Raw genomic sequence first — 21,448 nt, forward strand, 5'->3', positions numbered from 1 at the left:
GTGGGCCGGGCGTGGTGGCTCAAGCCTATAATCCCAGCACTTTGGGAGGTTGAGATGGGTGGATCACGAGGTCAGGAGATCGAGACCATCCTGGCTAACACGGTGAAACCCCGTCTCTACTGAAAAATACAAAAAACAAAAACAAAAAACTAGCCGGGCGAGGTGGCAGGCGCCTGTAGTTCCAGCTACTCGGGAGGCTGAGGCAGGAGAATGGCGTACACCCGGGAGGCGGAGCTTGCAGTGAGCTGAGATCCGGCCACTGCACTCCAGCCTGGGCGACAGAGCGAGACTCCATCTCAAAAAAAAGAAAAATGTGTTGCTTTTCTGCATCTGTGAAAATATCATGTGCTCACTGTAGGAATATTTAGGAAATTAAGAAGAATAGAACAAAATAAAAATCTTTACTGATATCATTGCTTAGAGGCTACCATTGTTAACATTTTGGTGTATTTCTGACGTTCATTTTTTTTTTTTTGGAGACAGGATTTCTCTCTTTTGCCTAGGCTGGAGTGCAGTGGTGTGATCATGGCTCAGTAGCCTCAACCTCCCAAACTCAAGCCATCCTCCCACCTCAGCCTCCTAAGTAGCTGGGACTACAGGTGCACACCACCACACCTGGCTAATTTACTTCTATTTTTTCTAGAGACGATGTCTCACTATGTTACCTGGGCTGGTCTTGAACTCCTGGCCCCTAATGAGCTGTCCATCTCAGTCACCCAGTATTGGGATTACAAATGTGAGCCACTGTACCTGGTCTATTTCTGACTTTTTTTCTTTTTGTATATAAGAATATATATTTTGAGACAAATTGTGGATTATAAATGGATGCTTGTTTGTCTTGACTGCCTTTCAGACCTTCCCCTCCCCCCCGCCCCCACCAGCCAACCAGTTTTTTTCAGTCTCAAAGAAGACACAGGTGAAACTGAAACTCATCTATTTCTTCTGATTGAGATTGTGTGGGTCTACTCCGCTCAGCTTTTGCAGTACGTGGAAAGTTGAGATAAACGCCTGTAGAAAACAGTCTCCTTTCAGTCATAGATTTAGTAAAAATGTTATTGCAAATCTCTTCTTTGAACTCAAGGTGCTTTTCTCAGTTTCTTAAACCACCACCCAGAGAGATCTTTCATGTTCTTTTTGCCCTGGAGATGTACATTGGGAACAAAAACCTTAAGTCAGTTTCTTCACTTTTTACTGCTTTGGCTCTTAGTAATTATCCCTTCTTCTATTAAACAAGAGAAGACAGATTAAATTTCTAACAGTAAGGCACAAAACCAATCCATTTACAGAATTAGTCTTACATTAGCACATAGGAATACAAATCAGCCTCCCTGGGGATGGATCTCTTTGCAATTTCTCTCAGTGTTTTTGGAGTAAGTCCAGTAGACTTTGGGAAAATCTAGTATTCACTGACTTTAAATTAACCAAGTAATATGACCCATTTGTGTGTGTGTGTGTGTGTGTGTGTGTGTGTGTGTGTGTATTCCTTGACTAGGAGAGAGGGGATGGATAGATTTTTATATCTGCCTATGATGTAGGGTTGTGTTCTCAACTTTTAGTGTGCGTGACGATCGCCTGAGAAAGAGATGCTTGAGGCCGGGTACGGTGATTCACGCCTGTAATCCCAGCACTCTGGGAGGCCAAGGCAGGTGGAGGCCTAGAGTTTGAGACCAGCCTGGCCAACATGACAAAACCCTGTTTCTACTAAAAAATACAAAAATTAGCTAGGTGTGATGATGCGTGCCTGTAATCTCAGCTACTTGGGAGGCTGAGGCATGAGAATCGCTTGAACCTGGGAGGCAGAGGTTTCATTGAGCCAGGATCGTGCCACTGCACTCCAGACTGGGCAACAGAGCAAGACTCCATCTCAAAAGAAAAAGAGGTGCTTGAGCCCTAACCCTGGAAATCTGTGGCAGTAGGTCTGGGTAGGGTCCTTGGCATTTTTTTTTTTTTTTAGTTCCACAGGTGATTTTGATGTGTAAGACAGGACAGAAGTCCCCAATAGTGGTAGAGAATCGATATCTGAGACATTGTCAAAGAATTAAAAAACAAGGTTGTATGTTATCAAACAGATTCTTTTCCTGAACATTGAAGGAATACTAATATTTTGAATTTATTGGTCTCCTATAGAATAAATTTGGCCATTCTCAGGAATTGCTGGGAGCTATTCAACTACTGCAAAATTATTTTCTCCAAATATTGTAGCCATGTTGATATTTGTATAGTTTGACCAGATTTCCCTATTTTAATATTTCCAATGTCTTTAATTCCTTTTCCTTCTTCTTGGAATATCTTTGTTTTTGAAATGCCAGGTTGTCCATTTTCATGTTTTTAATTCAGTATAGAGTTGGGTTAATATGGCCCATAACTTTTTGGATGGCTTTGCAGTAGTCTAGGTGCTTTGCAGTAGTCTAGGTGGAAGACTGATAGCATCTTTTATTTTTTTAATTTTTAATTGACACATTGTAATTGTACATATTTATGGGGCACAGTGTGATACATGTATACAATGTATATTGACCAAATCAGGGTAATTAACATATCCATCACCTAAAACATTTATTATTTGCATTGTAAACATTCAAAATCTGCTTTTTTTTTTTTTTTTTTTTTTTTTTTGAGACGGAGTCTCGCTCTGTTGCCCAGGCTGGAGTGCATTGGCCAGATCTCAGCTCACTGCAAGCTCTGCCTCCTGGGTTTACACCATTCTCCTGCCTCAGACTCCCAAGTAGCTGGGACTACAGGCGCCCGCCACCTCGCCCAGCTAGTTTTTTTGTATTTTTTAGTAGAGACGGGGTTTCACTGTGTTAGCCAGGATGGTCTCGATCTCTTGACCTCGTGATCCGCCCGTCTTGGCCTCCCAAAGTGCTGGGATTACAGGCTTGAGCCACCGCGCCCGGCCAAAATGTGCTCTTCTAGCTATTTGAAAATATACAATAAATTGTTGTGAATTATAGTCAACCTGTAGTGCCACAGAGAACCAGAACTCTCCTCCTGTCTAGCTGCACTTTTATATCCGTTAACCAACCTCTGGCTGATAGTGTCTTTCAGATAACAAGGTATTTCTCTGCACACTAGTAGCAAGTAGTGTTTGTTTTTTAACCTACATTTATGAACTGTGGGAAGTAACCAATCAGAGTGCCTAAGACATTCTGCCGCTGGGACAGTAGTAGGATTTACGTGGTTACTAGACCACAGCTTTTGTTGTCCAGGATGTGGCTTCACATCCTTGTCACATCATGCACACTTATAAAAGAGGTGTGTTTTCAACCACAGGGCCAAATATGCTCACAACTCTGTCTCTTGTAAGGTGTTTCCCAAATGATATTTCCAGTAATAACGAACTGAAGTTGATGAATCAGTTACTAAACCTTGAATTTACTCTGGTTTGTTGGTTGGCTGGTGGAGTGATGTCACTCATTTATCTGCATTCTGGTATCCTCCTCAAGGAGGGGAGAGGAAATAGCTTACCTAGACTAATGTCTCTGGAGGGGTGCGTAAGAACCCTTGGGAATATATTAAACACAGGACTATCATGGGTCGTGTCTATCGCTTTGGTAAAAAAAAAAAAAAAAAAAAAATTGAACTTTTCAAAAAATAGATTCTGAAATGGAGATTTGCATGTCGGTGCTTTAGTGGGTTTTCCTTTCAGAGAGGTCCTGAACTGAGCAAGGGGGCCAGGCCTTTGTACCCAGCCATGGACTAGTCATTGGATACAGGCTGCCTTAGCGGAGATGGGAGGGGATGCAACTTGGGTGAGGCAGCTTGTTTGGCCAAAGGCATTGCCTACAAAGGGATTCAGCTGTCAGTCAACAGCAGGCAGCATTTTCATCTAGGGGAATGAGTGGGACCGAAGCGGGATCTGAGTGACCCACTGCAGTATGGATGACAGGGAGCACTGATACAGTGTTATGCCAGAATTATTCTTTAAGTGTGCAGCATGAAACTTGAGCATTTGGTCTCCTCACCTTTGGGGGGGGGGGGTCTACATATTTCTTGAGATGTGGACCTTCCTTTAGTGTATTGGTTTCTTTTTTTTCCCTACCATTTTCCAGTGGTTAGCCACACGGAAGGTCATCTACATGAAAGTCTGGGACTTCTTATCTCTTTTGGAGTTTAGATAATAATTCCGAGAGCACAGTGATTTTTTTAAGTTTGGCTGTGTAACGTCATTTACAAAATTACAGTTCAATGCTTTGAAACAGTGGTTGCCCTTCAGAACTTGTAAATGATCAAGAACCATCATAATGCATGCATTAAGAGTGAGACCAGCATGGGGTCTCATTTTTATTCTTAATAGCATACCTATTTCATAGAGTGCTTTTACCTGTTTTACAGGTGAGAAAGCACAGATGCACTTAACCCGGTTGCTTGTTGGTAAGGTGAGCGAATAGATGTATCAGTTTGAATCTTTGCTCTGAACCTCCATGCTGGGTTGCATTCCAGAGATTATGGCAGTTGGGATCAAGGATGCTGGTGGCAGGGCTAGGGTGGTGCCAAGATACAGGCATTATCTTCGTAATGAGGATGGAGGCTAGGCCAACAGAGTAGGCAAAAGATGGAAGGCTCCTGTTACCAGAGGTGTGACTTTTCTGTACCAGAATAGCTAAAGACAAAGATGATGGTGTCCTTTGCCTCGTCAGAGTAGTGTTAAGTCCAGAAACCAGTTCCTAGTGAGTCTTAAATGGGACCAATTGAAGAAAGCGATGCCTGGCAAGTAGTTTCAATGAACGCAGGCTTTTCCTTGCCTTTGTTCTGGTTGTAGGAGGATAAGGAAATTTTTCTCTTGTTTCTTTACCAAGTAGATAAAGAAGGCCTCTCCACAATGTCAAAATAATCCAAAAAAGAAAGCAGGAGGAAGACCATGATTACAAATGAAAGTTTCATCTCGAGTGTAGCTTTCCTTGGCAAGCAGTGACTCCCTCCAGTGTTGATTTGAGGAGTCTCAAGTTGTATCTGGGCCTAGAGAGAAAGTGATGCCTCTTTTTCTTGATGAGTGAAACCAGTTAGTTGTGGGAGGGGAGGGAGCCTGACATCAAACCAATGACTTTCCATTATTTTTTTAGGCAAGCACCCCTGAGCCTTCTAATTACACTTGCAGATTTTTTTTTTTTTTTTCTGTATGGCCAAAATTTCTCTCTTGATTTAACATTCTGTTCCTTCTCTTTGCCCACAGAGAGCTGTCAACTCTTACTCTTTTTTTCCTCCAGAGATCTCTTTTGGCCTTCATCCTTTGCACTGTTTTTGCAGTTAAATACTGCATTTCCTTTTTATGCTCTGGGCTGTCTTTTAGCCCCGAGACTCCTAGATGAACAGAAACTTCATTCCAGAAAAATCTTTACCCTGAGTCTTGGTAGGGTCTAACTCAGTGCTTAGACTCCCTTAAAAAACACTGAGGTGATTTTTTGTTTGTTTTGAGACAGCAGCCTTGCAATACGTAAGACCTCTGCATTTGACTGGTGAATTAACAGTTCGCTTGTAAGCAATAAGTCACTGATGTCAGCCAAAGCTTATTAAAAATGGATTTTATTAAGCGAATGCTATTGGGGCACAGAGTGCAGCTTTTCCTAGCTTTGCAGAAGCCCACACCAAAGTGAGCTTTGGCAGGTGGATTGGGAACAGACAGAGGGGTACATACGTACACTTGGCTTTTTTTCTGTTTTACACTCATATTGCTTTGTGCTACCAGGATCGTCATGACAGTCTTATCTCTCAAATAAAGCCTGTTACCTCATCTCTAATTGCTTATCCAAAGGCAGTCGAGCTCTGATTTCTTTGCATTAATAAATGACACCGAAGAAGAACTGCTTTGTTTGCACTGGCCCGCTCAGGTTAACCAGTGTAAGTCCCTGAGAGCATTAGGAAACCTTGCACTTCTCCAGTGGCCAAGGAGAGGTGGTGTTCACCTCCATCAAGAGCAGTGTCTGCTTGTTTACTTTTTGCTCATGTTTATAGCCCTGTTCTTTTCCCAGTGAAAACCCCTTAGTGACCTAAAGCAGCTTTTCTCTAGCTGTGGGTGCTCACTCCCTTCCTTGTTGGGAGTTGTGGTGGTTGTCCTGGGAGGAGGGGTGGCCTCCCTGATTTCAAGGCTCACTTTCTTGGCCGCCTGCTGCTCACCTTTCCTTAGAGGTCAGGAGGCTTTCCACAGACCTTGGCACTGATTCCTGTGCCATACACCAGGCTGGAAGATAGCACCCCTGCTGCTTTGTGAAGCACATGGGAAATGGTCATATGGGTTTCCTAAGTGAATGTGAGGAGTGGAGGTGTAGGGGGGTCAGAGAATGGAGGATGGCTGGCAGGTTCTGAAATAATTCCATGACTGCCTGGTGAAACAGTACGGATGCCTCCCTCCTGGGAACTAGCCTCATCTCTCTTGTTACCACCTAAGAATATCTCTGGTCATTTAAAGGGCCTGTAAATTTGAGTTATTCCCATATGTAAGAATTGTAAACTTATTCCTTTTTTTTTCCCCTCAGAATGAAATGAATGATGTGCCTTTCTTTGATATCCAACTGCCTTATGAACTGGCAATCAATATATTTCAGTATCTGAACAGGAAAGAACTAGGAAGATGTGCACAGGTAAGCTGTCACCAACAGATGTTCAAGATTTTCCTAAATGTGTGATTAAAGTATAGGACTCTCCTAGGTAATAGAAATTTACTCACAGAATTATAAACTTTGCAGAATTAACGACTTGGATGGCAAGTTTACTTGAAGGAAAGCCACCTTGACCTTAAAGGATTATGTTCCACATCACCACTCAGTGTGTATCTTTCTGTGGCCCAAGAGCTCTTTTCTCCCTGCAGTCTGAGTTATGGCTGACCTGTGGCAGTGTGCTGGTGGCCGACAACTTGGTGCTCAGCCTTTATTGAGCTTGTCTGTGCTGTTAATGTACCCACAGTTTTTTTTGTTTTTTTTTTTTTTGAGGCGGAGTCTTGCTCTGTCGCCCGGACTGGAGTGCAGTGGCCGGATCTCAGCTCACCGCAAGCTCCGCCTCCCGGGTTTACGCCATTCTCCTGCCTCAGCCTCCCGAGTAGCTGAGACTACAGGCGCCCGCCACCTCGCCCAGCTAGTTTTTGTATTTTTAGTAGAGACGGGGTTTCACCGTTTAGCCAGGATGGTCTCGATCTCCTGACCTCGTGATCCGCCGTCTCGGCCTCCCAAAGTGCTGGGATTACAGGCTTGAGCCACCGCGCCCGGCCTGTACCCACAGTTTTTAATGCAAAGATGTGAGCCCTTGGTTAAATTGAGCCAGTTGTTAGGTTAGTAGCTGAGGGGTCAGCCCGGGGACAGAACATGTTTTAGGTGAAGTCATGTTTTAGGTGTATAGTCCAAAGTACCCTTTAAACGTTAGTATCTCACTCAGTGAGATGCAAGGCGAGTGAGAACTGAGACCCACCAAGGGAATTGCAAATCAGTGTCACCCGTCTCACGCTTACTCTGGGGCGTATGCCTGTGGAGTGGAATGGTGGGAGATATCGTTTAGGCCAAACTGCATTGTGTTTAGGAATCATGGGGGAATCTTGATAAAATGCAGGTTCAGATTCAGGAGATCTGGGGGTGGGGCCTGATGGTCTACTTTCTTTTTTTTTTTTTTGAGATGGAGTTTTGCTCTGTTGCCCAGGCTGGAGTGCAGTGGGACGATCTTGGCTCACTGCAACCTCTGCCTCCCGGGCCTAAGCAGTTTTCCTGCCTCAGTCTCCTGAGTAGCTGGGACTACAGGCACGTGCTGCCATGCCTAGCTGATTTTTGTATTTTTAGTAGAGATGGGGTTTCACTGGCCAGGCTGCTTTCAAACTCCTGATCTCAGGTGATCTGCTGCCTTGGCCTCTCAAAGTGCTGGGATTACAGGCATGAACCACTGCCGGCCCCATTAAGTCTACTTTCTAAGCAGGGGATGCCAGTGTGGCTTTGGCCACACTTTGAGAGAGGCAAAGGTTTATGCCATTAAAATTGTTCTCTTGTTCTCGTCTTTTTGGCCAAGAGTGTGTGATTGATTTTTCCTTTCTTTTTTTGAGGCAGAGTCTTGCTCTGTCACCCAGGCTGGAGTGCAGTGGCATGATCTCGTCTTCCTGCAACCTCTGCCTCCTGGGTTCAAGCTGTTCTCTTGCCTCAGCCACCCGAGTCGCTGGGATTACAGGTGCATGCCACCACACATAGCTAATTTTGTATTTTTAGTAGAGTCAGGGTTTTTGTCATGTTGGCCAGGCTGATCTCAAACTCCTGACCTCAAGTAATCCACCCACCTCAGCCTCCCAAAGTGCTGGGATTACAGGCCTGAGCCACTGCGCCTGGCCTGATTTTTCTTTTTTAAAAATTTCATTTTAGTTTTTTAAATGGACAAATAAAGTTATATATATTTATCAGGTATAACATGATTTTTGAAATATCTATGCATTGTGGAATGGCTCAGTTGAGGTAACTAACATGTATTACCTCATATACTTGTTTTCTGTGGTGAGAATACTTAAAATCTATTCTCTTAGTGATTTTCAAGTATACATCATTAACTAAAGTCACTATACTGTACAGTAGAGCTCTGAACTTATTTCTCCCATCTAACTGAAATTTTGTATCCTTTGACATCTTTCCAGTGTCCCATCCTGCCCCGCCAGCCACTGGTAACCACCATTCTACTCTCTACTTCTATGAGCTTAACCTTTTTAGATTCTGCGTTTAAGTGAGATCATGCAATATTTGTCTTTCTGCGGCTGGCTTATTTCACTTAACATAATGCCCTCTAGGTTCACCCACCATGTTGTTGTAAATGACATGATTTCCTTCTTTTTTTTTTTTTTAAAAGGCTGAATAGTATTCCATTGTGTATACATACCGCATTTATCTGTTGATTCTGTATCTTGGCTGTTGTGAATAATGCTGCAGTGAGTCTGGGAGTACAGAGATCACTTTGACATACTGATTTCACTTCTTTGGATGTATACCCAGCAACCAGAATTGCTGAATCATATGGTAGTTTTATTTTTAATATTCTGAGGAACCTCTGTTTCCTTAATGGCTGTGCTAATTTCCATTCCCACTAACAGTGTGCAAGGGTTCCCTTCTCTCCGTGTCTTTGCCAGCACTTGTTTTGTCTTTTTGGTAATAGCCATTCTGACAGGTGTAGTTTTAATTTGCATTTCTCTGATGATTAGTACTGTTGAGCATTTTTAAATATACCTATTGGCCATTTATTTGTATGTCCTTTGTTCATTTTTGAATTGGGTTTTTTGTCTTCTTTCTATTGAGTTGTTTGAGTTCTTTATGTAATATTTTGGATATTAACTGCTTATCAGATACATGGTTTGGAAATATTTTTTCTCATTTTGTAGGTTGTCTCTGTACTCTGTTGATTGTTTCCTTTGCTGTGCAAAAGCTTTTTAGTTTGATGTAATCCCATTTGTCTGTTTTTGTTGCCTGTTCTTTTGGGGTCATATCCAAAAAATCATTACCTATACCAGTGTCATGGAGTTTTCCCCTGAGTTTCTTTCTCATAGTTTTACAGTTTCAAGTCTTATGTTTAAGATTTTAATCCATTTTGAGTTTATTTATTTATTTATTTATTTTGAGACACAGTCTCACTCTGTTGCCCAGGCTGGCATGCAGTGGTGTGATTGTAGCTCACTGTAGCCTCGAACTTTTGGGCTCACATGATTCTCCCACCTGAACCTCCAGAGTAGCTGGGACTACAGGCTCACGCCAACATGCCCAGCTAACTTTTAAATTTTTTGTAAGGACAGGGTCTTGCTTTGTTGCCCAGGCTAGTCTCGAACTCCTGGCTTCAAGTGAGAGTTAACTTCTTTATAATAGTGTGAGATGAGGATCTAACTTCATTCTTTTGTATGTGAATATCCAGTTTTCACAACACCATTTATTGAAGAGACTTTTTTCCCCATTGTGTGTTCTTAGTGCCTTCATTGAAAATCAATTGACTGTAAATGCACAGACTTATTTTTGGACTGTTGTACTGGTCTATGTATCTGTTTTTATGCCAGTGCCATGCTGTTTATATTGGTATAGCTTTGTAGTATATTTTGAAATGAGGTATTATGATGCCTCCAGTGTTGTTCTTTTTGCTCAGGATTGCTTTGGCTATTTGCAATGTTTTGTGTTTTTATGCAAATTGTATCATTGTTTTTTTCTATATCTGTGAAAAATGTCTTTGGAATTTTGATAGAGATTGCATTTCACTCACTTTGAGTAGTATGGACATTTGGATAATATTCTTCCAATCTATGAACATGGAATATTTTTCTATTTATTTGTATCTTCTCTTTTCTCCTTAGTGTTTTATAGTTTTCAGCATACTGGTCTTTAGCTTCCTTGGTTGAATTTGTTCCTAAGTATTTATTTTTGGTGTGGCTATTGTGAATGGGATTATTTTCTTGATTTCTTTTACAGATAGCTTGTTGTTAGTGTATACAAACTCTACTGATTTTTGTATATTGATTTTGTACCCTGCAGTATCACTGAATTTGTTTATTAGTTTCTTGGTGGGGTATTTAGGGTTTCATATGTTTATGTTTATATTGTCTGTAAACAGGAACAGAATAACTTCCTCCTTTCTGCTGGGATGCCTTTTATTTCTTTCTGTTGCCTAATCGCTGTGACTGGGACTTCTAGTACTATGTTGAATGGAAGTGGTGAGAGTGTGCATCCTTGTCTTATTCCTGAAGAAAAGCTTTTAACTTTTCACTGAGTATGATGTTAGCTTTGGTTTTGTCACATGTGACCTTTATTGTGTTAAAGTCCATTTCTTCTATACCTCATTTATTAAGAGTTTTTGTCATGAAAGGATCTTGAATTTTCTCAGATGCTTTTTCTGCACCTAATTGAGATGATCACACCATTTTTCTCCTTCATTCTGTTAATGCATTGTATTACAATTATAGATATCTGTTGATTTTTCATAAGTTAAATGGGTGTATGATTGCTAACCATTTGACCTTTGATGGACAACTGTATTGTCTAGGAGACACTGGAGTATCCATTCTCCATAACTGCCAGAAAATTAGTTTGTTTAGTGGTTAGCATTTTCATCCCTGGATTCTATAATACATTTTACACAGGTGTTTACAGCTTTAGGAGAAAGGGTTTGCAAAATTCACTGGTAGGAAAACTACATAAAATTCAAAGCACCACCAAGACTATGAAGTTCAGCACATGAAGGTGGTTTGAGAATGGTGAAAACTGTAGCCAAATTTAGACTCTAGAGCTTGCTACCTCCATGGCAGTTCAGTGAAATCACACATGATACAGGACCATTTAGACAGTTTATGGTGTTCTACTCTTTCTTTTTCTTTGATGGGGTCTCGCTGTTGCCAGGCTGGAGTGCAGTGGCGTGATCTCGGCTCACTGCAACCTCTGCCTCCCAGGTTCAAGCGATTCTTCTGCCTCAGTCTCCCAAGTAGCTGAGACTACAGGTGTGCCACCACGCCCAGCTAATTTTTGTATTTTTAGCGGAGACGGGGTTTCACCATGTTAGCCAGGATGGTCTCCATCTCTTGACCTTGTGATCCACCTGCCTCGGCCTCCCAAAGTGCTGGGATTACAGGCGTGAGCCACCATGCCCAGCCGTTCTACTCTTTCTTTAATGATTAAGCATTTTGCTTAATCATTTTTCTACTTGAATATGAATTTGAAAGAATTTTCAACATTCTTGATTGTTGCAGTATTGCTTAAGTGGGGGCATTGGCAAATATTTTTTGATGCAGCGTGTGTGTCTTTAGGAAATGATGGAAATTATTTAAAGGCTAAAATTCACTTTAAAAATGTGCAGAAGTGTAAACTGTGCTCAGAGCCTATCAGTTGCATTAAGCATGAGTACCTATATTGTTTTCTTTCCCCTTAGAAATTTGATTTGTTATATTCTAACTTTACACATTGGCCCTGCTCCCAAGAGTTGAAAACAAGAGTGTAGCTAAATGAGGCCAATTCCTGGATTTCAGCCTGATGCTGTTAGCCGAAGTCTTGGAACAGGGTCTAATAGCTAGCTGCTTTACACAAAGTCAGCATTAGATGATAAAATCTTCATTCTTGATAGCAAGCTGCTGTTTAAGAAATCATTTCTTTTAACATTGCTTTTTGCTCTCCTGCTTTGTAGAGAGCCATGTGGCTTTCACATCTGCTGCTGGTTTTCTCATCCAAAGAGTTTATCAGAGAAAGATAGAATCTAGTGGAAGAAGAGATCCCCTTTTGGTACAATGGAGCTGCATTACAGGGTAGATTGGTTATGCTGGTGAGATTATTCTGCAGGTGTGAACAGTTTAATTTGCAACACAGTAGTTTAATTGTCCACCAGAATTCTTCCCTCTATGGCCAGTTGGATTTGGCTCTTTTTTGTTGTTGTTAACCCGGTTTTTAGAGCACATGTATAAGAATAGAAAATATTCTTAAACAGAGCCCTGTTAGTGTACAGTGACTAAGTTGGCTGTGATCTGTGAAGTCATTATTTTTATGGAGCTCTTACATGAGAATGACAATAGATGGCCAGTAGTTTGTAGAATTGGCTTTGTTTCATCAATCATTAAAATTAAAACCACAAAATAATTAAAATAAGTGGCATTTTCATTTGTTTCTTGGGGTGTTTTTATTTTGAAACAGGGAGGAAGTCCTTCTGTGGAATGTCCTGCTGCTTTATGATTTCATTTTAAAGAGGCTTGCATTTTTTCTCTCTCTCCATCTCTCTTTTAATCTAGGTGCCTTGGGATTTTAGTGAAATTGAGCCAGTTATGTGGAACTGGCACCATGAACTAAATGTATGCCCTTGGAGAAAACCTGTTTGCTTAGATCTTTATGCCAAATTGGTAACTGACTAACAGTAAGAAACTCTGTTACTGGGAGGCCTTTGAGATTTAATTATCCCACAAACCATGCCTGAGTCTGATTATGCTTTGGCTTTGCCTTCTTTCCATATCCCCTCCTCTTTTTCTGCTTTTGGGGCTTTATGTTTTGAAAACTGAACTCCCGCTACGTTAGTTTGTGATCCTTGTGTACTTTTGATGCTGAGGTCTCCAGCTCCTTCCTTTCAATAGTTGTCCCTCAAGGGACTTAATATCTCTGTGGGAGTGTTTCTTGCTGAAACATCTTGAAAACAGTGTAGCTTTTAGTAAGCAAAGTTACTTGTTGGACAGTTCATTGAACAGGTTTACAATCTTGCTATTTATAATTTTATGTTCATCTTTTTTCATGCCCACAGGATTCCTGGCATTTAAAGGAGACTATTTTTTAGTGGATAACAATGACACAGTTGTTGATTTCAAAATTACAAGTTGGTTTTTAGGAGAAAAGTAAGTCTGCCGTTATATTACAACATGAATAATTCAGAGGAGTGATGGATTTTAGGTATTTACCAACATTCATTTTTTAAACTTTAAAAATTATTATAAATTCATAGGAAGTTGCAAAAAATAGTACAGAGAGTTCCCGTGTACCCTACCCCTAGTCTCCTCCATTGGTAATATCCCACTACAGAACAGTAGCAAAACCAGGACCTGACATTGGCACAATCCACAAATCGCTATTTTACATGCACATATTTGTGAACTTACGGAACTTTACATGGATGTAGATTTGTGTGACCACCGTAGTCAACATGTAGAACATTCATCACAAGAATCTTTTGTGCTACTCTTTCACAGCCTTTGACAGCGACACTGGCCTCAAGTCCTTTCCCTGACCCCTTCACCCCCAGTTCCATCTCTAACCCCTGGCAACCACTGATCTGTTCTCCATCTCTATAATTTTGTTTTCAGTTTTTTAATGTATATTTTAGTTCTTTGTATTTCCTAATGTGTAATTTTAGGAATTCAGCCCCGTAAGTAATGATGTCGTGCTTTTCAAGTAAAAGGTAGAGAAACGTGCATAAACAAAGCAATAAAGAAAAAGAGGGATGCCACAGAGGTTAAAAACTTGAAATTTATAATATTGGTGAGCAAGAAGTAGGTGACAGCAAAAAAAATAAGTAATTGTAGAACTAAAGACCAGTATATTAGATGATGGTATTTCAAGTTTCAGGGAAAATGTGATTTTATGTCCATGTAGGAGAAACTAAAATCCAGGCGCTTATAGCTAAAGATCTATAATCTTAATGAAGTCTGTGCAAGTCAGGAATCCATTGCCAAGTGAGGCTGAATTGATTTTCCTGGCAAAAGTGATTCTGCAGACCTGTAGTTGCTGGCAGGGTTCCTTAGTTCTTTACTTTCACCCTTGCCACCAGACTTCTCTATCAGGAAGTTATATGGAAGGTTCCTTGTATGCTGGAGACCCAAGTGCCCTCAGGAGTTCCTTTTAATTCATGTGATTGTTGTGGCTGCCTCCTTTAAGCACAAATTTAGGGAAAGGCAAAATCACTCTAAAAAACAGATTGGGAGCTAGATGAAACAAGAATGGCAAATGATCATTGAGCCAAGTGATGGGTACTTTGGAGTTCTTTATATTGTTCACTTTACTCTTGTGTGTTTGAACTTTTCCACAATGAAAAAGTTTACTAGAAAAAACGCATAAAGCAAAAATAATACATGTGAATAAGAAAGAGCCTATGGAGGGCAGCACATGCCAGGAGCTGAGCTGTGTCTGTGACCTTTGAGAATAAAAGCAATCTAATTTTTAAAAAAATGTTGGACTTTTTATCTCATTCAGTTATTTATATAGAGCTGACTGTGTATGTGTGAGGTACTGTTCTATATAGTGAAGACAGCTGAGAATAAAACATAAAAAACCTGCTTCTCAGAGAGCTTCCATTGTATACAATAAAGACATGATTAAATAGAGTTATCAGATGGCAGTGAGTGCTATGGAGAAGAACAAGACAGTAGAGGTGATATGGGGGTTGCACTTTTGAGTGGCCGGGGAAGACTTTGCAGAGAAGGTGAGCTTTGAGCAAAGAGCTCAAGGAGGGGTGAAGGACACTGTGCAGATCTCTGGCAGAGTGGAATAGCAAGGGCGAAGGACTTGAGGCAGGCGCAGCTGAAGCTCATCTGAGGCAGAGTGCACCTGCTGTGTTTGAGGAACAGCAGGAAGGTCCAAGTGGGTGGCTATGGTACGCTGAATAATGGCCCTCTCCCAAATACGCTCACGTCCTAATGCCTGGATCCCAAGAGTATGTTACCCTTCATGATAAAAGGCTCTTTGCAGATGTGATTAGGTTAAGGATCTAGAGATGGGGTGATTGTCTTGGATTATCCAGGTGGGTCCAGTGCATTACAAGTCTCCTTGTAAGAGGGAGGCAGGACGTCAGGGAGGAGAGGAGATGCTGTGTTGCTGGCCTTGAAGGTGGAGGAAGGGACCACAAGCCAAGAAATGTAGGTAGCTTGAAGCTGGAAAAGGTAAGAAAATAATTTTCACCGGGCGTGGTGGCTCATGCCTGTAATCCCAGCACTTTGGGAGGCTGAGGCGGGTGGATCACGAGGTCAGGAGATCGAGACCATCCTGGCTAACACAGTGAAACCCCGTCTCTACTAAAAAGACAAAAAATTAGCCAGGCGTGGCGGGCACCTATAGTCCCAGCTGCTTGGAGGCTGAGGCAGGAGAATGGCGTGAACCCGGGAGGCGGAGCTTGCAGTGAGCCGAGATTGCGCCACTGCACTCCAGCCTGGGCGACAGAGCAAGACTCCGTCTCAAAAAAAAAACAAAAAGAAAATAATTTTCTTTCTGAAGCCTCTGGAAGGAATGCAGCCCTGCCCACACCTTGCTTTTACACTTCTGGTCTCCAGAACTATAAGAGAATAAATCTCTTATAAGATTGTTGTTTTAAGCAGCTAAGTTTGTAAGTTTGTTAGCGCAGCCATAGGAAACTGATACGGGGGTGTGGTGAGCAGAAAGGAGTAAGAGGAGGAGAAGGCTCAGAATGAGAGAAGCACTTAATCTGTTAAAAGAACTCGAAGTTTTATTGTAAATGAGATGGGAAGCCTTTGGAATGTTTTAAGCTTAGGGGTGGTGAGAACTGCCCTACATTTTAAAAGGGACCATTTGGGCTGCTGTGTGGAGAATCGGTTGTTGGGGGACAAGGACAGCAGCAGGGAGACCAGTTAGGAGGCCACTGAAATAATCCAGAGAAGAGCATGTGGTGCTTGGGCCAGGATGGTACCAGCAGAAGTGGACAGAGTCAGGATTGCAGATGGGCTGGATGTGGGGACAGAAGGAAGAGAGTCAACAAGGACTCCACGGTGTTTGTCCTGAGCAACTGAAGGAATGAGGTCACCATTTACTGACAAGGAGCAGACCATGCAAGGAGCATGTGTGGGTGTGGGGGAAGATCCCTCATTGGTTGTGAGGCTGAGGATGAGCTCTTTGTTGAGCTCTGGGCTGAAGATGGAAATTTGGAAGCTGTCAGCCACATTGATGGTATGTAAGGCCAGGAGACAAATGAGAACATTAAAGAAGTGAATGTAAATAGAGGAGGGGATCAGGGATGGAGCCCTGGTACCCCACAAGGATTAGAGGCTGTGGACATGAGCAGGGCCAGCACAGAGGACCGGGAAGGAGTTCCCTGCCAGGCAGGAAGAAAACTCAGGTGTGTCGTTCCCTGGAACCACGGGATAAACGTTTTCCAGGAGGAGAAAGTGTTAAGCGCCGCTGTTCATCAAGAGGAGGACTGAGAAATGACCGTTGGGTTTTGCAAGTTGGAAGTCACTGGTGACCTTGACCAGAGTCAGTGGTGTGTTGGGGGCGAAAGCTAGTGGCTCAGGAGCAAGTGGAGAGAGAGGAACTGAGTGCATAGAAAGCCGTCTGTATGTGGTGTGTCCTCCCACAGTAGACTTGGTGTGTGAACCTGTGAAGGGAACAATGAGACTTCCCCTCTGTGAGCCTCACTGGTAACCCTAATCCAGGCAGAGCTAATAAAGCTTATTTTTGAGCCAACAGCTTTTTTTTTTTAATGCTGCAATTCACAGTGGTGCTATAAAGCAAAATGCTGGAGACACTTTTATTAGCAAGTCCTTGCAGCTGAGGCTCACTCAGTGGGGCTTTACTGAGCAAGGCCATTCCAACTCTGGTGTATTAAAGAAAGACCATTAGGCCTCTGGAAAACCCAGGCTTGTAAACTTGCTAGATTTCATACAACTTAAGGAATCAAAACAATTAACAAGCTTTCCTTTTGGTGGGGCCCTTTAACATTTGCTTGTGAAAGTTTAACTGGGTCTTTTTCTTGTTGATTTTTTTTCCTTCAGAATTAAAAGGCATTTTTAAAACCTGTCATTTTTGTTCTCCTTTAAAAGAAGAAAGAAAAGCACTCTCCTTTTATAGTTTGCTAAAGAAATTGTTGACACATTTCTGTTTTTAATACCTAACTGTGGATACAATCCTGATCCCTTTTTGGAAGTCATTCTCACCTCTGCCTTTTCTAAGTCCCCTCAAAGAGATTTTTTATTTGTTATCCGGGACTTAAACTTTAGCTTGAATATGATTTTCTATAGAAGAAGCACTGTGGGCTGGGCGCGGTGGCTCAAGCCTGTAATCCCAGCACTTTGGGAGGCCGAGACGGGCGGATCACAAGGTCAGGAGATCAAGACCATCCTCGCTGACACGGTGAAACCCCGTCTCTACTAAAAAAATACAAAAAATTAGCCGGGCGTGGTGGCGGGCGCCTGTAGTCCCAGCTACTTGGGAGGCTGAGCCAGGAGAATGGCGTGAACCCGGGAGGCGGAGCTTGCAGTGAGCTGAGATCGCGCCACTGCACTCCAGCCTGGGGGACAGAGCGAGACTCCTTCTCAAAAAAAAAAAAAAAGAAGAAGCACTGTGGCCCGGGGTGAGGGATGTGGGTGATGCGCCACAGCATCAACTCTGTGGTCTCAGTTTTTCATCCCGTAACCCCATTGTACAAATTTCAGGTCATGTTATTTAAAATGATTTGGCATTTTCCTTGAAACTGTTATAAAAAGCTGCTTTCAGCTTCCAGTGTATTTAAGGTCTGACATATTTGAGACTTCCTGAAAGTCTCATTGAAAAGTTTCCATTTTAAAGTGGCTGAGATTTGCACGGTTCTCATGAAAACTCATACACAATGTTTAGTTTGAGATTTTCTAGTTTGTAATCATTGAGCACTAACTTTGGATTTTCCTAAAGTGCAGATGATTCAGAGCCTCCATCCAAGAAAACGCAGCTTGTAGCTCATTTTTGAACACATAATTAAAAAGATTGCTTCCCCTGTTTGGGGCCAGTCTTGTGATCTAACCTGGGTGTAAGGGCAGGGACCCCAGCATTTCCCCCATAGCTTCCTCAGCCATGGAGAAGTAGGCCCAGCCTGGGTGCATCCATGGGGTCTCTCTCACATGCCAAAGGTTTTGGTTTCATAGCTTGAGGTGGGCAGTAGATGAGAACTGCGGGCCTGGATGCCCAGTACATGGTTAGTGCCCAAAATGTATCTTTACTGATTGACCGCTGACCCAAATCAGTGTTCTCTAAAGGGACTTCTGCAGAGCACTGGGCTTTTGAGATACTCCTTGCAAAAAGAGGTCAGGAACCAAATGAGTTTAGGGAATGCAGCTTCTTATACAGGTTGAACTCCCAAATCCAAAAATCCCAAATCCCAAATGCTCCAAAATTAGAAACTTTTTCAGTGCTCATTGGAGCATTTCAGATTTTGGATTTGGGGATTTGGGAAACTCAGTCAGAATAATGCAAACATCTGAAATCCAAAATACTCTTGGTTTTAAGCATTTTGGATAAGGGATACTCAACCTGTATCCCCTTCTTAAGAGATGTGCAACACATGCCACTGCTATTCAAAGCATCGAGAAGTTCTGCAGCAAGGAATTCTGCTTCGTTTTGTTTAAAGCAGTGTTTCCTAAGCTCATTTGACCATGGAATCCTTTTCTAAGGAACTTATTAACACCTGGAGGTGTTGTACTACTGAACATGCTTTTGGTCCATGTAATTAAAGAATGACTACATTTATATGATCTCTTAATTACTCTGAGTCTTTTTGGTTCAGTAGTTACATTTCATGACTTTTACAAAATGTTATGGTTTCTACAAAAAAGGCGTATGTATGCCCAGGATCAGAGTAAAGCTGCCCTGTGTTTCCTGAGCATGTTCTGCCTTTGAGAACCCGTAAAGGTCTTGTGTATTACCCTTATCTTACACCTTATTTAACCGTGCATTCCAGGGCTCGGTTAGGGGACATACTCTGCTCTGGAACTACTTAGGTTGTGGCCTGGCTCACTCACAGCTGACATTGGTCGATCCCTGTCTGTGCTTCATGGTTGCCCAGTGCTTAGACTCACTCTGGCACAGACAGATGGACAGACAGCATCTGGGTGTCATGGGTAGGCTCAGCTGTGGACCAGACATGCCAAAAATGAAACCATGGTGTTCTGTCTAGTCAAACTGGAGCTCCAGCATTGCTGAGTCGTTATCCCGTTCTTTATTGCCTGACCACTTGTGATCAGACGAGGGTTTGTTTTCCTGAGCCCTAAAGGCTAAGATGGAGAAGTGTGGGATGACAGTGTGGTTAAGTGGATTTGTAACTTATGCTGTGGCCATGCCCAGGGTGGGCTGCCTAATGGATCCATGTCAGCCTGTGGGGTGGGCTCCAGTGGTTTACCACAGAGCTAGAGCCCTGTCTTTAGAACCATCCTGGTTATCTATTTTTTTTTTTTTTTTAATAATTAAGATACAAAGGCCCACAGACGGTATTTTGCAGATAACTTATGGGATAAGTGGCTAATGCAATGGATGACAGAATTGGGATTCACAGATTATTTGGGGAGGATAAAATGCCAGGGGGTGGGGCAGACATTGAGATGGGGATTAAAATGAATGGAAAGCTTACAAAGTTAAGAATTTAGGTATAAAAAATAGTGTGGTGGAAGCATGGTGGGCCTTTTTTTTTTTTTTTTTCCAGTTTGTGTTTAAAAAAACCCTGAAGAATCATGAGGACCAAATTGAGGTTACTGTTGCGGGGAAGAGAATGTGAACGGTGAGAGATACGCAGGAGTTTTAGGCTGATTAGCAATCTTTCCTTTCTTCTGCAGGGTGGTGAGTTCATGGGTGTTTGTAACATTCTTCATACCTTTTCGTTTCCCTTTAATAAAACAGACTGCAGAAGCTTTAGTGAACCATTAGTTGAGTAGCCATGTTGATGGCTACAAGTAAAGCAGAAAACCAGTGTCTGATAAGATCCTTCTGTGCATGGCACTGCACAGCCCATATTTGAGGTGTTATTGAGTCCTGAGTACCACATTTGAAGAGGGACACTTTAGATGTACAAATGTTTTAGGATGCATTGAGAAAGTGTCGGAATGGAAACTGTATGAAAAATAGTGAAAGGAAATGGATAATATTTAGAGCAATGAAGAAATTACTAAGGGGAAATATGATCTCTTTAGTCTTCAGCTATTTGAGGGACTGTCAGGTGGAAGAGCAAATAGATTTCTTCAAAAGGGCAAAATCAGGGCCATAGGTAGAATGAATTTTCTAGACAGTGGAAGGAAACCCTTTCTAATATTCAGACTGCCTGTTGGTAGATGAGACTGATGCAGGAGGTCAGCTCTCTACTGGAAGCGTTGCAGGATTGCCTGGGCCCCATTGGCCAGGGATGCAGGGGGGTGCCTTCTTGCAATGAGGAGATGCCCCGAGTTGATCTCCACGGCCCCTCTTGATTCTTCAGGTTCTAAACCACTGGAGACTGAGACAGCATGACACCCTCAGCATTAGAGTGTGACACTTAGGTTCAGAAAAATGACAGCGTTGTCACTTATTTAACGCCACGTGATCTAACTTCTGATGCTGTGAATTCCATGCGAAGCATCCATGCCTGTAGGGAAAGTGACTGAGGCCACGTGACTGCTTGTCACACATGGAGCTTGCGTGCACACATATATAGCAGAAGCGTAATTAAGGAGGCCAGAACTTTAATGTGTCATCAGGGTTAGGTTGGTCAGTATTGCTTTGATACGCTTTTGGTTGAATAAGATATTGTAATGGTTATTTTTGGTGTAGTTTGTTTAAGATAGAAAGTCAAATTTTGAGACCGAGATAAACTGAGTTCCTAGATTCCCACTAGTTTTACTTTGTAAGTTTTAGCCTCTTTCTGTGTGACTTACGTCTTTTTTATACCTCTGTCCCTTCATTACTGCCTTCTTTTGTGTTAAATAGATATTGTCTAGTATGCCATTTTAATTTCTTTACTCTGTTTTTTTTGAGTTATTTTCTTAGCTGTTGCCTAGGAATTACAGTGAACACCTTAGTTTAAAATAATCTAGTTTGGATTAATACCCACCTGATTCCAATAGTACACCAAAAACTCTGCGCTGAGATAACTTCATTTGGTGTTTGTTGGTACACTTGGGTCATATCCTAAGGCCTCTGAGGCTTTGTTCATTGTATTCATTTTTTTTTGTTTTGCTTTGTTGTTTTCGTTTTTTAAAGATGAGATTTCACTATGTCACCTAGTCTGGAGGGTAGTGGTGCAATAATAGCTCACTGCAGCCTTGAACTCCTGGACTCAAGCA

General features: G+C 42.1%; 1 protein-coding gene across 11 annotated transcripts in view; it reads left to right on the plus strand.

Annotated features, from left to right (window-relative positions):
- The window catches only part of FBXW8 (F-box and WD repeat domain containing 8), a 114,342-nt gene that overhangs the window by 5,233 nt on the left and 87,661 nt on the right, over positions 1 to 21,448 (plus strand). For all 11 annotated transcript variants that reach the window (XR_004229191.1, XR_004229190.1, XR_004229186.1 and 8 more), the window contains exon 2: positions 6,474 to 6,578. Coding sequence is in view for 5 of the 11 variants with exons in the window: in XM_023204209.1 (XP_023059977.1) it covers positions 6,474 to 6,578 (105 nt within the window). In the remaining 6 variants the exon portion in view is untranslated. The remainder of the gene's footprint in view (positions 1 to 6,473; positions 6,579 to 21,448) is intronic.

Source organism: Piliocolobus tephrosceles, chromosome 10, assembly GCF_002776525.5.
Source record: "Piliocolobus tephrosceles isolate RC106 chromosome 10, ASM277652v3, whole genome shotgun sequence".
NCBI lineage: Eukaryota > Metazoa > Chordata > Mammalia > Primates > Cercopithecidae > Piliocolobus > Piliocolobus tephrosceles.